Genomic DNA, 17,378 nt, shown 5'->3' with positions numbered 1-17,378 from the left:
GATTTGAGTCATAGGGGCAAGTGTGCCCAGGAGATCAGAGTGGAGGATATTGGTTCGGGACCAGATTTAAGGCCTAAGTCTTGGGCGATTGGGAGCGAAGATAACGATAAAGGCAGGGACGAGGATTTTCAGTCTGAATCTCAGCAACATTGGCAACAATTCAGGTCTAGTAAGCTCTCCTTCTCTGAACCGAAACTTGAGTTCACTGAACCAATTTTCAGGAATGGACAGAAGCTGGCGCAAGTAGACATATAAGAGGTTAAGGTTCAGTCTGCTAACTGGACCTCTGCTGTAATTTTCATGGTGATGGGAGCGAATCCTCCAATGGCAGTATTTGAGGGCTTTATAAAGAGAGTTTGGGGCCATCTAGGGATTGCCCAAATTTCTAGAATGACTATGGGGTTAACCTTGGTGAAGTTTAATGATGAAGCGACTAGAGATCATGTCTTAGAGAATGGAATCTTGCAATTCGATAGGAAACCTGTCATTATCAGGCCATGGACAACAGATTTGAGTACTATTAGATTGATCCGGTCGGTGCCGCTTTGGGTCCGTCTTCATGACCTGGGATTACAGTATTGGGGCAGCAAGTGTATTAGCGCTTTGGTGAGCACGATTGGCAAACCCTTATTAGTTGATAAATTCACTAGGGAACGATCTCGGGTTCAGTTTGTGAGGGTCTTAGTGGAGATGGAAATTACAGATAACCCTCCCCGAAGTTTACAGTTTGTCAACGAACATGGACAGATTATTGAGCAGGGGGTCGAATATGAGTGGTTGCCTACTAAATGCAAGACCTGTTCTGGTTTTGGACATTCTATGGTAGATTGTCGCAAGAATGTTAAGTCTGTGCGGGTGGAAAAAGGAATGGGTTCTAAGGCAGAGACTACTATGGAGCAGGGAAACACTTCTGAGAATAAGTCTGAAGGGGAACCAATTCAGGAGTTGGGTAGAGGGAAAGGAGAAGACAACTCAGTTATTGACCCTAGTGATGTTTCTATTCCAGGGGAGGCTAACATGGATCAGTCTAAGGAAAGGGAAAAGGAAGATACCTAGCATACCCCTAGACATACTGCTTCCCTGAACAAACAAGGACAGGGTTCTAATGGTTTCTCTAAACTAGCTGTTGAGAATCACAACAGGAATAATCAGTATGGTGTACTTCAGGAACAGGTGCACGGTAGGATGGGTGACTATTCTGGAGGAAACTTAGCTAATGGATAAGTGTTCTATCCTAAGTTGGAATATAAGGGGACTAAATAGTGCTAATAAACAGAATTTAGTTCAAGAAATGGTTAGGAGAAATAAGATTGGAATTGGTGGTTTATTGGAAACTAAATTGCGTGGGAATAAAATTAGGGAGTTTATGGATCTTAAATTTCCTAATTGGGAGTTTTACTCCAGTCCGATAATAGAAGGGAGACTGTTAATTTTGTGGAGGAATGGGCTAGCTAGCTTGACTGTGTTGGAAGATTCGCCTCAGTTAGTTCATTGTCAAGTTCAGATGGTGGGCGATAGGAGATGCTTCTTTGTCACTTTTATTTACGGTTACAACACAGTAGAGAAGAGAAGAAGCCTTTGGACGGATCTAACTCGTATCTCACTGTCAGTTAAGGCTTGGATTATTCTTGGAGATTTTAATGCTCCCTTTTCTGGTGGAGATAGATCTGGGGGTAATGCTATTACTAGTATTGAGCTGGCCGATGCTCTTGGTTGGAAAGTGAATGCCAATGTTGAAACTCTCAAAAGTACAGGGTCATTTTTCACCTGGACTAATAATCAAGAAGGATCAGCGAGGATTTTTTCAAAAATTGATCATGTTTTCATTATTGAGGATTGGTTAGACATCTTCCCTCAGACTTTGGCTAAGTTTCGGTGGGAGGTAGTTTCGGATCACTGCTCTTGTATTGTCTATATACCTTTGGTGACTATGGGAAGCAAGCTGTTTAAGTACTATAACTTCTGGTCTAACCATGCTGAATTCAAACAAGTGGTGTTAAGTAGTTGGGAGGTCCCTGTTCAAGCCTCTGGTTTGAGAGCTATTTTTATCCATCTTGTTAGGCTGAACCACAGGCTTAAGAGATTCAATAGGGACTGTATTGGTGATGTGGGGTATGGTTACCAGTTAGCTTCGATGGCTTTTCAAGATGCCCAATTTCAGGCCCAAGCTAACCCGCAAGATTTCAGGTTATAGGAGGTGGTGAAGGAGAAGGCTGCTGAGTTCCATAAGCAAGAACAGATGTATCATAGTTTTCTTGCTCAACGGAGCAAGATTAACTGGATTAGGAAGGGGGATATGAACTCATCTTTTTTCCATGCTTTTCTAAAGAAACGCAAGACAGAGAACACTATCGTTTCTTATATAAATGATCATGGTGTTCTAATTGATGACTTTAAGATGGTAGTGGACCATTTTGTAGAGCACTTTAAGAATTATTTAGGCTCCTCTAGGCCGGCCTCTGGTTCAGTAGACCTATGCTGTGTTGATATGGGTCCCAAGTTGTCTATTGATCAACAACTTTCTCTTTTGTCTCCCTTCTCTAACAGGGAAATAAAGAAAGCTTTATTCAGTATTCCTAGCACTAAATCTCCTGGTCCTAATGGATATGGATCAGGTTTTTTCAAGCTGCTTTGGAAGGAAATTGGTCAGGATTTTTGCTCAGCTGTCAAGCATGGGTTTACTACAGGGAAGTTTCCTAAGGAGCTGCATGAAACGACTATCTCTTTGATCCCTAAGGTCTCTAATCCAGCTAAGGCGTCTGATTTCAGGCCCATTGCCTATTGTTCGACTCTTTATAAGGTCATGGCTAAGTTGCTTTGTTCTCGGTTGGCTTTGGTGCTTCCCTCTCTTATTCAGTCAAATCAAGGTGCTTTTGTTCGTGGTAGGTCTATTGCTCATAATATCATGATTCTTCCAAATCTTATAAAGAATTATGGTAGAGCGATAACTTCCCCCCGCTGTGCTATAAAGATAGACATAAGCAAGGCGTACGATACTGTTGATTGGTTGTTTTTGGAAAACCTCTTGAAGTCTTTTTGTTTTCCTATGAAGTTTATAGGTTGGGTGATGAACTGTATCAGAAATACCAATTATTTCTTGCTGTTAAATGGTCGGGTTCAGGGCAGTTTTATGGGGAAAAGAGGCTTACGTCAAGGGGATCCTATGTCACCGCTCCTTTTTGTGATCATTATGGAATATTTGACTAGAAGCATTCAATGGGCATCCAGGTCTCCTCATTTCAGGTTTCACCCGATGTGTAAGAGCATAAATTTGATTAACTTGTGTTTTGCTGATGACATAATTCTTTTTTGCATAGGCACCATTGGGGCTGTTAGTGTTCTTAAGGGTGCTCTTGGGTTGTTTAGTGAGGCTTCTGGTTTACTAATAAATTCCATGAAGTCTGTGATCTATTTTGGAGGAGTTCCTGTTGAGGATAAAAGAGAGATTTGTCAGCTTTTGACCCTCTCTGAAGGGTTCTTTCCTCTTCATTATCTTGGGGTCCCTCTAAGGCCTACTAAATGGAAGCACTCGGACTGTGAGGTCATTGTTCAAAAAATGAGAACTAAACTTTTCTCCTGGTCTAGCAAGCATCTCTCTTCTGCTGGCCGGCTGCTTCTCATCCACTCCGTTCTTTTTGGTTTGCGTAATTTCTGGATGAACGTGTTTATTCTTCCTCAAAGCATTATCAAGGAGGTCGACAAGCTGTGTAGACAGTTCCTTTGGGGGGCCTCGGGGACTCGCAGTAAGCTGCACTTAGCTTCATGGCAGCAAGTTTGTCTTCCCAAGGCATTTGGAGGTCTTGGTCTTAGAGATGGGTCTAGATGGAATAGAGCTTTGCTGGCTAAGTATGTCTGGGCAGTCACGAATAAACATGATACATTGTGGGTCAAATGGATTCAACATGTTTATTTGAAGGGGGCTGACTTTTGGAGCTATGGGTTGAAGCAGGACACTAGCTGGTATTGGCGAAAACTATGCCATTTGAGGAACAAATTCAGCAAAGATGAGGTGATTGCAGCTGGTATTTCTGGAAAGTTTAAACCTGCCATGCTGTATAACAGTAGTCTAAACCAGCAAATGGTAGCCTATAAAAGAGCTATTTGGAGTCGTTCAATTCTTCCTAAGCATAGATTTGTGTTATGGATGGTGGTCAATTCATTTCTGTTAACCAGAGATAATCTTGCTAAAGCTAATTTGCAGATATCTAGCTTGTTGTGTCCGGTCTGTGATGAGCATTTGGAGAGCCATCAGCATCTTTTTTTCGACTGCTGTTTATCCATGAAGGTGCTGGGTTTTATCTTCACCTGGATTGGTTTTCCTGCTTGGTCTTCTATGTATTCGGCTTGGACAGTCAGTTTTGCTACTGGGATTAATAACAGTTTTAGTCTCACTTTGAATATGATTCTTGCTGTCGTGGTATATAGTATTTGGAGGAATAGGAATAGGTGCTTATATGATGGTTATTCAATGACAACTTATTGTATAGCCAAAGAAATTATTACCTTAGTGAAATATAGATTGTATATGGTTCAGATTAGGAAAGATGCCCCTCTTTTCAAGCTCTTCTTGAAGAAGCTCCAATTTTATGTAATATGAGGGTGGGTTCTTGACTGTTTGTTGGTTTCGGTTTGGGCAGTGGCCTTGTTTGTATATGTGTGTTTTGTTCATTGAAGTTTTTCCTTCTTGATCAAAAAATAAAAAATAAAAAATTTAAACCGTTTTTCTTTTTTTTCTTCTTCTATTATTCAAATCAACAAATTATATTGTTAAACAAAAAATAAAAATAAAAGTTATCAAACACGTTTATTATTTTTATTTTTAAAAACAAAAAATAAAAATAATTATCAAACATATTTTTATTTTTAAAAAATAAAGAAACAAAAATAAAATAATATTTCCAATTTTGTGCTTAAAAAATTCAAAATTTTTTTTTTTACCAAGCACAACCTTTGTTTCTAGTTTAAGTTGATACAACTAATACATATAGGTGCTGTTTGGTAACAATTAAAAAAATAGTTTTTTATTTAATTTATTAAAAATTTGATAATTAAACATAAAATGTGTTTCATAATTCTATTTTTATTTATTATTTTTTTAAATTTTAATTAAAATTTATTAAATTTTGAAAATAGGATTTTTTTCACTTTCAAATATTTTTTAAACCGTTTTCGACTTTTCATTTATTATTTTTCTTCTCTTCTTCAAATCAACACTTCATATTGTTAAACAAAAAATAAAAATAAAAGTTATCAAACACATTTATTATTTTTTGTTTTTAAAAACAAAAAATAAAAATAGTTACCAAATATATTTTTATTTTTTAAAAATAAAGAAACAAAATAAAATTATATTTCTATTTTTGTGTTTAAAAAATTCAAAAACAAAAATTTTACCAAACACAACCATAACAATCGATAACTTTTGCTTATGATTTTGTTATTGAAACTGATATATAAAACCAATTAATAACATTTGTTGCTAGTTTGGGTTCTCAAACTGATGTGTATTCACAATTGATAATATTTTTTATCTTCATGATTTTGTTACCAAAACTGATATATAAAACTAACTAGCAACCATTGTTGTTGGTTTAAATTGTTACAACTAATAATACTTGTTCATGATTTTCATGTTAAACCTGATATATAACACCAACGAATAACACTTATTGTTATTATTGACCAGCGTTTTAGTCAACGACACTAAGTCAATTTAAACGATAGAAAATAATTATAACGAACTGAAATAAATAAAACAACCAAAGATTTTATAGTGGTTCGACCCCAAGAGTTGGAAATGACCTACTTCCACTTGCACTTTTATTTATCAAAGAAGTGTCAAACTCAAGATCAAGAAAAAACAGGGTTCAATTGAGTTTCTTAAGCTGACAAAAGAATACAATTCAAAGGGTTTTGTACATTAAGTGCTTACAAAAGAAATCTCTAGCTTTTCCTCTCGTAATTTTCACTTAGCCTTAATGATTGTATGAACTTTTTATTTATAGAGAGTCTTAGAGTCTATGGGCCCTTAAAAGCAAATCTAAGTTGTAGTGTGGGATCAGTACATTCAGTTACATATTAAATAATATAGGAATAATACAATTTAAATATTAGTTACATAAATACGTTGGAATATTTGATGTTGTCTCGTGAAACCCGGATTTTTGGGTTAAAGCATCTTGTTCATCGAGCAAGTCTTGTACTCTGAGTATCTTCATGGGATGGTACTAGTCTGCTCCATCATTGAGCAGGTTATTGGATCTTTGCTAAACAATCTTTTATATTCTGGCTTAGCCTTCTCGAGCAGCTACTCCTTCCGACCAGTTCTTTGAATTTAATGTGGTATGACACCACATGTCTCTTTCGTAGAAGCCACATCATCAAATCAAAATTTGGTTAAACAATCATTATTTTTTTGCAGTATACTCATTGTTACTTTTGGATTGCTAAAAATAATGTATGTGACAATTAATAATATTTATTAATGATGTTTTTACTAAAATTGATATGTAACATTAATTTATTAAGAGATTTTTACATAAAATACTTAATTTTGTTAAAATTTATATTTTTACGTTCAAGCATTTTGTTTATTTCAATTTTACGATTTTAAGGAAATTTGTATACTTTTACAATTTTGCCTTTTTTCTTTTTTGTATTGTTTTAAGGTTTACTTTTGTATTGATGTTTAATTGTTATATATCTTTACCTATTATATAAATGGCTATCAAACGGTATTTTGTATTTAACAGAATTTAGTATGGTTTAACAGAATTTGGTATGTTTTAACAGTTGGTTATTAACATTTTAACAGAATCTATAATTCAGTCAAGCGATGCAACAGTTGAGAAATATACAACCATTGCCATAGGACACACCCATTAGTATTTGCAGACACAATAAAAATCATCTCATCTATTTATGAATCCTAAATTAACACAATCATAAATTTGAAATATAAGTTCTTACAATCTTTGTCATAGGACACAACCATTAGCATTTGCAGACACAATAAAAATCATCTCATCTATTTATGAATCCTAAATTAACACAATCATAAATTTGAAATATAAGTTCTTACAATCTGCTATTAAACTTGTGGAGAAGGTAAAAAAAAATTTACATAAAAATAAAATTCTTTATGCTAGAAGTTTACCATTCATGTTCAACAATTAAGAAACTAAACACTCTATTGAACTATTTTTCGTTTTTCAAGGATGTTATGGAATACATTGTGATTTCTTCTTTCAAGCTTTGAAGGAACATTTAAAAGGTCAGTAAAATTTCTTATCAACCAAACATGCATACAAAACCATATACTGAAACTAATTAAAAATATTAAACGATTGAAACTCTTTTCTTGGGTATCTTCTTCTTTCCTCGTAACATATTTTTCTTTCAGTACTGATCTACACAGTTTATTTCTCTAATGGACTTTACTGTACTGTCAGTATATATATGCCTCTATATCACACATATCAGAACCCATGTAATAAAGAAAATTACCTAATAAGAAGATAGCTCATTGCCATTATCTATTCATTTCTTTCCAACAGAATGCTTCACAACAAAATTGCAGTCTACATATGGTACTTAATTATTCATTACAAGTACTATGTCACACTCACCTAAGTCGTCTCTTCTTGAAAACTTTGGCTTATCTTCCCACATTTCTCACTTTCCTTGACTAAAGTTGTCTTAAGTCTCTTCTTAGTCTACGAGACCTGCCCTTAAACCCATGCACAGAAACTTCTCTACTCTTGAAATTTACATGGTGGTGTCTACTTCGAGAGGCACCAATCCCACTTGAACTTCTAAAGGGGGAGTTCTGAAACTGCTCTCTTCTCCCTCTTTTAACAGAGTAGTTCTTCCTATTGTCTTTGACCAAATGGTGATTATCATATTCGGAAGAGTCAGTTTCATCGCTTGTACTGTAGCCTTGTTCTATGTCATGAAAACGACGGCGCTGGGGCCGCTTGCGGCGGCAATTTACCCTCTTGGTGTTCATTAACTTGTGCCACAAGAAACAAGTAATATCTTCAAGTGCATACCAGTATGCTTCACAAGAAGCCCACCACATCTTACAAAGGCTTTTTACAATGCATTGGCAAATTCCAACCTTGAATAATAGGTAGAAGAACAATAAAGCTGGAAGCAGATAAAAATGTCATAAAAGAACAGAACAATTTTAAAATATGATCAACTGTGTAATTAACAATGTCAATCCAGCAGAAAACAAAAAGTTATAAGGAAAATTACTTACTGATGTAGCAGAGGACCAAAATCATTAAAAGTCTCAACAGATTTGAGACACATAAATGCTCAATAAAGCAAATCACATCCCATGGTCCAGAACCGTGAGAGGAGCGAGTGGTGAGAGAGATCTGGAGAGGCCGAGTGTGTGACCGAGAGATCTGGAGAGGCAGTGGGCGGCAGAGTGAGGGAGATTGAGTAGCGATGGAGAGGGTTCCAGATACTTTCTGTGAAAGACTCAAATGAGAGAGATGTGAGGGAACCCATTTGTGTGTGAGGTGGCGTGAGAAGTGAGAGAAGAATATTAATATCTATTGAATTGAATTGATTTTCCATTTCTTTTTTAATTTAGTAGCATTAATAAATAATTAAACATATATATAATTTGATTTTCTATTGAATTGAACTGATTTTCTATTTCTATTTTAAATTGAAATTTATTTTACTTTAATTTGATTAAAAATGAGATTTTTTTTAAAATTAATTTTTAAATTTTTTGGTTAATTTTAAATTATTTTAAATTATTTGAGCTAATCAAGTGCAACCATGTGGCTGCCATGTAGATGGTGGGTTTGGGCTTTTGTTCCAAATATAAATATCTTATATCTTAAATAATCGTTTATTTGGAAAAGGAAAGAGTAAAATCATTATTGTTTTTAGAGTTAAGAATAAATAAAAAAACAATATTCTATTATCTTACCTATTATAAAAATATTAAATATATATAAAATTATATTATATTTATACAAATTAACAATTTAGAAAACTTATTCCACTTTTGATTTATTTTTTTTTCAGGTGTTTTGTTATAATACATTGTGATTTCATCTCATGAACTTTTAAGGAACAATCCAAAGGTTAGTTAAATTATTATTATTCTCAGTACATTAACAAATTCCAATTTATTATTTATACATAAACTAAACTACTATATAATTCAACATCGTTTCACCAAATAAAATGAAAACCAAAGCAAACATGATTGAATACCACTTTCAAACCATTCGACTCTTTGTATTATATTTAGATTAAGAAAAAACTAAGAGTTACATCTCAACTACACTTCAAAAATATTTAATAATTGTTATCCTTTACCAAAATCGAAAATAAAATCAGAGATGAATAACTCATAGGTTCAGAATCATCCAAACAACTAGTTTAAATCAAATACTTTTCATTGTGCTTTTTAAAGTTTGTTACTTATAAATATTTTTAAAAAATAATTTTTATAAATTACTAATATCATTATTATTGAACACAGTCTAACTTTTATGTTTTGGCTATTAACCAGAGTCTCCTGACTATTTAAAAAAGAATGTTTAAAGACAGATAAGATAGATAAAACTTTGAGTCTGTGAGATATACATGGCAGTTGAGGATTGGTTTCCATATTGGAATAATATGGAGATTGTGGATTTGATTCTTATTACTTTCATAGTTGGAGAATGTGATGAACAGATAGGGCAAAGCTGTCTTGTGTGTTTTGAGGAATTTGAAGTGGGAACGAGCTATGCACATATGCCACAATGTTTACATTTGTTTCATGTCGACTGTATTGTTAACTGGCTTCGTTGAAATCCTTCTTTCCCAATTTGTCGAACTCAATTATTTCATTTAATTTGGTTTTAACCAATTATAGGTTTAATATATTATGTTATTGAAGCAATCACTATTTGAAAATGTACCTCAAAATACTTATTCACGTAATACGACAACAACATTCTACTTAAATCATGTTATTTATTATCTAATTAATTTTTTGAATATTACATCGTTTCTAAAAAGTATAAAATATAACGTGCATTGCACGTATTTTATATCTAGTATATATATATGAAAGATTTCTTAATGGTTACTACTCATAGATGGGCACTAATAATTATGATGATGTGGCAACATAGTAACTTGGTATAGCAAGTCACCAACAGGTAAATTTTTTTTTCTACATTAATTTCGAATTTTCATATATAATGTTTAAATAAGATTTTTTTAATTCTTTAATTTAATAAATATATGACCGCTATGTAATCAGGTAGTCTTTTCGAAAATTAAAAAAAATCAAAATTTATTTTTAGAAATATTAATTGACAAATATAAATATGGATCATTGATCTTAATCTAATGGTTAATATTAAAATAATCATTCATGAGTAGTAACCATTAAGAGTGCCCTATATATATATATTGTTTTTCGCTTTTTTAGTTTATTTTGAGTTAATGCAGTGAGTTGTTTTTAATTTCCTTTCAAGTTGTTATCTAATTGTTTTTTAGTTATTTTTCCTGAAACTGTATTTTTGTAAATTATGAAACTTAGAAAGTCGTACTTTTGAAAAGAAAAAAAATTAGGAGCAGTACAAATGTAATAAAAATAAAAAAAATATGTATTTAAGAAAAAATCTCATTTAATAATTGTATCTTTATAATTATATACATATTGTTAGGAGTGTGTCCTAAAAGCATGTAAAAGAAATTTGTTATTTCTACGAATAAATAAATACAATGGTCTATTATTGTTATATTTATATTATTAAATTATTGTTTGAATAATTTTGTAAATATCAGAAAAAATTCCATATTCATTATTGAGGATGTGATCTTGTATTAGTACGAGAGAATTAAGATCACATGAATGAATAAAAATAGTCAACAATAACAAATTAAAGTTATGAAATTCTTTAATTGGGGTTGTAAGTACGGTTTGCTGAGTATCATGTTGATACAAATAATCTAGATTTAGAATATTGATGTTGTAAGACATCTCGGTAAATGTGCTTTATATAATATGATTATATATGACATGGACCGATATGAATAAAAGTCTTTATCAAAAAACCATTTAACAATGAAGACTTGTAATTCAAATTGTTATACCTAAAAATTGGAGATCAATAACGTGGCAATAAAGGTGACAAGTGGGAGTGCATGATCAGTAAAAGACACATTAATAGTCAATAAATACATTGACTCCTCAGAGTTGTGATAAAGGGACCCGGTAGACTGACGAAGAATTTGGACTGCTTGAAAGATGTCATAACCAAGCCAAGTGCACCTTGGTCCGAGGAAAGCTAAGGAAACTACATCCTAGGAGGCTAAGGAGAATGCATCCTAGGAGGCTAAGGAGAATGCATCCTAGGAGAGCTAAGGAGAGTGCATCCTAGGAGAGCTAAGGAGAGTGCATCCGAGGAGAACTCAAGAGAGTGGTCCTAGGAGACCCCAAGGATTTGGTTCGAGGAGAAACATGGCATGCTAGAGGAGAGTGTCATGTTAGAGGACAGAAGTGCATGTCCTACCACCATGCATGTCCTACCACCATGCACGTCCGACCAACAAATGTTTGTCCTACCACCATGCACATGTCCGACCAGCACTTGCATGAGTGGTCAGTAGGAGAGGTGGATCAACTAGCTAGAGGAGGACTAAGTCAAGATTCCCAGAAACAGCTTCAACAAGATACGCGGGAATCTTTCATTCTTCCCACAAATGGGGGGTTTGGTTACATTTTGAATGTTTTTTGTAATTTAAATGTAATAAATATAATAAAATATCCTGATTCTAGGGGATATCAGATGTATGATCCTAAACCTATAAATAGAGGGCTGATGGGATTAGAAAGGGCTTTGCTGCTTCTTCATTCTAGAGAGATAAAATTTGGGTCTGAGTATTCTAGAGAGAGAAATTTGGGTCTGAGTATTCTAGAGAGAGAAAGTGCTGGCATTTGAGAGAATTATTGTATTTTTGCACTCTGTACTGAAGAAACTCAGTTGGCTCAGTCCATCTGATCTTGAGTACAGATCTATAAATCACAACTCTAAGTGGATTAGGCTATTACCGACAATCGGGGCTGAACCACTATAAAATCTCTTGTGTTATTTACTTTCATTGATTAAACTGTCTGTTGTCGTTTACATTCTCTTGAAGGCTTGTCGTTATTGACGTTCCCACGTCGTTGGCTAAAAACACAGTCAACACATATCATAACTGATGATCATTTATAGATCAACCTAAATTCTGAGTGTTCATGAACTCCTGTTCATGTTTATTAAATCTTTTGATTCATTGGTTAAGGTCTCTTCATAAAATGAGGCTAATGACTTTTGTTTTGGAGATTTAATATCATGGATGGCTGGGAACATGTATCAACAATACGGAATCTAATCTTTCCTAACGGATCGTATATTAGTTCCCTTGAGGGTTAATTCTGAAACTGAATGATTTTGAGCTCAAACCTATAATTGGATTATAGATTAATTATTCACTAGTGAATTAATGGTACTTAAGGAATAAGAAGTAAATTAGAAAGTAAAATGGTAATTCTTCCATTCTAATTTATGAACTAATTGATTAGAGGGTTGAACTATTGTAAGGTAGTTATATCAATGGACAGCTTATAATAAGATTTCTGTAAAAGTATATCTATAACATAAATAGTGCAATTCTAAATTTATAGTGGAGAAATATCATAATTAATAAATTAACTATTATAATTAAAGAGTTTAATTATTTAGTTTCAATTTATTGGAGCTTAATGTTATAGGTCCATGATCCCTGAAATGGCTCAAACAAACACTGACAAAGGTAAATACAAAAATGGGCAAATTGACTTATTTGATAAGTAAAATATTTTTCTATACATCAAACATAATTATTGTATAATTATGTGTGATTAATTAATTATTTGATTTAACAAAAATATAATTAATTTTGAATTAATTTATTTTTGAGATTTTTGGTATTTAAATAATAAGAAAAAATTGGGAAAAATCACATGCCATCCCTGGCATGTGGTACACGTGTATTACAGTGCACAGTCACTATGCTACACGCATAAGAGGCTCTTGGTAGTTTCTTGGTTCCACAATTTTAGTTATTTGAATATTAAATAAATAATGAGATATTGTAATGTGATTAAAATATTATTATTTAAACATAATCTGATAACTAATTAGTTATTTTCAAATTGTTTAAAATAACTAATATTTTATTTTTAATATATTAAATATATGATATCAGTTTTTCAGAACGATACTTTTCAGGGATAGAAAAGATATCGTGAAATCTCTCTGAGAGAAAGAGAACAGTGATACAAGCATAGATCACTGTTCTTCACAAACTTAGGTCCAAACTTTATCAGATCTCATGTGTTGAGAACATCTGATAAATAGATTTTGCCTATTATTTTGTATAGTGAGCCCACACTCGTTCTTTGTGTGCTGAGAACATTTTGGAAAATCTTCGTGTGAGATCTTAAGGATTTTTGCCATACAAAAAGATAGCAGCAAGGAAGGACCTGAGGTAATTTTCTATTCATATATTTGATTCAATATATATATGTGTGTGTGTTTACTGAGATTTTCGAAAACCACACTAATGAATATTAGCTGAAAATAATGATATGGAAAGTAGAAGATTAACACAGGATTTTTATGTGGTTGAGGCGTTAATAAGCCTTAGTCCACGAGTCAGTTGTATTAGAGCTTGGAAAGTCTTTTACAATGGAGTTCTCTCTTTATGTTTTGACAGAGTAATTGTATACAAGTCGAAGAGAGGGTCCTTTTTTCAATGTTCTATCGTCTGTATTTATAGGCTCATGGGAACACTGGGTCTGGGCCGGGTATGACCTGGGCCCTTCAAAGATGCGAATGCTCTTGGCTTCTTTGGTGGAAGCCCAATATAAAAGATAAAACATACATAAATTCAAGACTAATTAAGGCCCAATAGGGCAGCCCAAGAACTAGGTTCTGCCCGACAAAACGGTGCTTTTGGTCTGGACACTTCGAGTTACAAGGCTGATTCAGGGGACCAAACCAGTCAGAGTACGTGTCAGTGCAGGTCTGAAACAACAGCGTGCAATCCCGAGGTGGCCTTTTCCGCAGGTGAAAAGTGGGGACAACCCCCACGTGTCGTGGGGCGGCTTTAGGGTCACGGATGCTTTTCCTTACCTCGTTTACCTTTGTCCCTCTTCGTTTACCACAGGCCCGGACCGTTTACCAGACTCCGGGACCGTTTTACGTATACTTCAACGGGATTCTGGGCTGTCTGTATGTCTCCCAAACAACTGTCCTAGATCACCATCCCGGACACTGTCCGGGCCCAGAACCGCACTAGGGTCGGGCCCCTTGGACATTCCTGTACCAAGCAGGCTTGGCCCGGGCCCACATTTGAACGCCCAGACCATGGGCCTAGACCACCATCTCGGGCCCACATCAGAAAATGGGGATAACATTTACCCCCCAAGCCTTCGCCTGGGGCCGCCAGGTGGAGGCTTTCCTTGCTCCCGGACGATCCACGGTTGCCTTCCCAGTTCCTGCTTGGAATCGTGGGTCCGTGACAGAGGGCAGTGACGTTGGCCGTATGCTGGGCCCGGACCATTTACCAGTGTCCGAGTACGTTTACCTAAGTCCCGCTTCGTGATAGGGGTACATGTGTCACCAGGTGACTGCTGCATGGATGGGTCTCAACCTTGAAAGGTCGCCTAGCCATCTCAAGGGTCGCTAGGCCTAGGCTAGTGTGTCAGCACAGATCTCGAAGCGTCCCATCCGCACGGGGGTCCATCATTAATACTTTTGTGTTAAGGTGGACTGTAGGATGGGGTGACCTTTGGCATCCACCCCTCCAGGGCCGTTAGATCTGAGATGGTGAGGATCCAGCCTGAGAGGGCTCATAAATTCCCCTGCACAATTCTGGACCGTCTGATGGGGGGACACCTATCCGTTGGATCAGAGGCCAGGATTTGGGCCTTTATAAATACCCCACAGACGCTCATTTGACATTTTTACACTCTCGAGCCATCTTAAGAATTGATCAGCTTTGCCCAAGCTTTGCATGTCCGATATCGCCGGCGACATCCACCATCGTCTGCTAATTCTACGCCATCGTCTATTCCCTACGGCCCCAGCGTCTGCCCATCCGTCTGAGAACTCGTCCTGTGTCTGTCCTATCGACAAATTGCTGAACCGGCTTCACCATTTCAAGAACGAAGTTCTGCCGTTCTTACCGTCGGACAACCACCGTCTTCTACGGCCAACAACTCGCAGTAAGTCCTTCTGACCCTCTTGATGAATATATGAACTTAGGCTGTTCTTTTAATTCGCATGTTTAGGCTCCTAGAATCTGATTACATTTAGGAGTTGTTAGGAAGACCGCCTGGTTCGGGTTGCTCCTTATCCGGATGCTTCTCGGACAGATGGCGGAGCCTTAGTAGCTCTTTTTCCGTTCCCGATCACGGTCTCGTGGTTCCTTGGTGATCTCGGACCCGATCCAAAGGGGATCCAAGCAGTCCTTAGGAGACCCCCCATACCTTAACCGACTTTCTTGGGTTTAGGTACTGACTGCTTGGCTTTCTTTCTTTGTTCCTAGATCATCAATTATGGCAACAGGCGTCACTCTCCATTCCGAGGAAGAAGTCAACAGGGCCCCGATCGTCATCTCTGGGTCTCGGACACCCAAGGGTAACAGGTGGGAAATGGACGTGGTGCCCAACCTGTTCTGGAATTACCAGATGATGTACCTCCTGGAGAAGCGTCAAGGAATAGAATCCATCCCCGGACTCTTCCATAACCGCATGGCCAGGATCGAGGAGCGAGCGCACACATTCGTAGAGGGATTCGGGGCCTGGAGCGCCGGCCACATCAGCGCGGGAGCCACGCTCCCGCTCCACGATTATTTCGTGCGATTCCTGACGTATGTGGGGATCGCGTCGTTCCAACTCCTGCCTAAGCATACCGGCTACTTGCGGGATGGCGAGTGTTCTGCATCGCCCAGGAGATCGCGGAGTCGACCCCTGTGGAAGTCTTATATTTCTACAAGATGGAGCTGCAGGTCAACGTCAAGGACAAGACCTTGGACGACTTCTACAGACTGAAGCCGCGAGGTAGCTACCCCGCTCCCACCAGCTCCTGGAAGCATCCCCCGGATGTCCGTCATTATTGGTTTATGACGTCCGGGTTCCTCGTGGAGAAGAACCCTACACTGCTGCTGGACTTCCAGTGAGTGGGTAAGTGCTTCCCCGATCCTTTTTCTCTTTGTTTTTATTCTCTTTTTCTCTGTTTCTCATCATGTTCCTCCAGGTGGCAGGACCTTTTGCTTAAACTCCCCTCACCAAGTTCATCATGGAACGGAGGAAGTTTTACTCCGGGCTGAGTGCGGATGACCTGGACGTAGGTGGCTACGTTAACACGGACAACCTCCGAGTGGTCGGGATGCTCACGGCCACCCAAACCATTGTCATCCCGAACCTTTGGGGCATCGCCTGTGAGAAGAATGTCACCGTCCGGGAACAACTGGCCTTGGACCACATTGCAGAAGTGGAGAAGGCAGCGCGAGCTGACGCGGCCTAGCGAAAGAAGGACCAGGCCCAGACAGAGATAGCCTCTTCGGAGGAGCTCTTCAAGGACGCCCTACCGAACACGGGGACTCCCGGGGCTAGCGTATCGGGGCGAGGTAACTCCCCTTTAATCTTGACTTATGCTCCCCAAGTCAGGGACTTAGCTAGAGGTAGGCTAGTACTCCGAAGCCCCGCGTTCGGGGCTGACGGGGAGACAAGACCTTCGACTCCCGTCCCCGTAGGCTCGGAGGTCCTTATGTTTTTATCCGGGTTCCTTCAGTACGGGAATTTCCTGAACCCAGACGACATGGGGGACCGAGTCCATTCCTTCGCTTTAGAGAAGTTGAGTCGCGCCCGGGGCATAGATGAGGGTTCGTCCCGGGTCATTATTAGTTTTGATGATTTTTGGTCATTATTAGTCCATGCTGATTCCCTTTTCTGTGCTTTTGCAGGAGACTCTGGTATGTCTACTCCCGCCAGCGAGATGAGGCAGCTCCTCAAGGATAGGGCGGCAAGGAAAGCTGCCAGGAAAGCAAACGAGGCGAAGGGCCCGGAACCCAGCCTCAACAAGGATGTGTCTGGGACAAAACATCGTCTCGGTGGGGGAGCCCTTGCCGCGGTCCCCATTCAAGTTGTGGAGCCGGCTGCAGTCTCTGGCTCCGTCGAACATCCAGTGATAGACCTGGAGGCAGGTGTAGCGGCCAGCCAAAACTCTGGGAAAAGGGGGCTGGATGCCAGCGCCGAAGAGGCCAACACCGGGAAGAGGCCCTGGATGGGGCGGGCTGGCTCGGCCGACGAGTCA

The 17,378-nt window shown here is 37.6% G+C and overlaps 2 protein-coding genes and 1 pseudogene across 2 annotated transcripts; 2 read left to right on the top strand and 1 right to left on the bottom strand.

Annotated features, from left to right (window-relative positions):
• Positions 1-396: 396 nt before the first annotated feature.
• LOC133815497 (uncharacterized) lies at positions 397-1,056 on the top strand. Its single transcript, XM_062248333.1, has one exon. The coding sequence runs from the start codon at positions 397-399 to the stop codon at positions 1,054-1,056; it is 660 nt and encodes a 219-aa protein (XP_062104317.1).
• Positions 1,057-1,216: 160 nt separating this feature from the next.
• On the top strand, positions 1,217-2,194 carry LOC133815496 (uncharacterized). The gene has a single exon (XM_062248332.1). It carries the CDS (start codon positions 1,217-1,219, stop codon positions 2,192-2,194), a length of 978 nt encoding a protein of 325 aa, XP_062104316.1.
• Positions 2,195-7,560: 5,366 nt separating this feature from the next.
• LOC133815495 (uncharacterized) lies at positions 7,561-15,973 on the bottom strand (annotated as a pseudogene).
• Positions 15,974-17,378: the final 1,405 nt, after the last annotated feature.

The sequence above is a fragment of the Humulus lupulus genome, chromosome 2 (genome assembly GCF_963169125.1).
Source record: "Humulus lupulus chromosome 2, drHumLupu1.1, whole genome shotgun sequence".
Taxonomy (NCBI): domain Eukaryota; kingdom Viridiplantae; phylum Streptophyta; class Magnoliopsida; order Rosales; family Cannabaceae; genus Humulus; species Humulus lupulus.
Note: the sequence above shows the minus strand (reverse complement) of the source record. Positions and strands in the feature narration are given on the sequence as shown.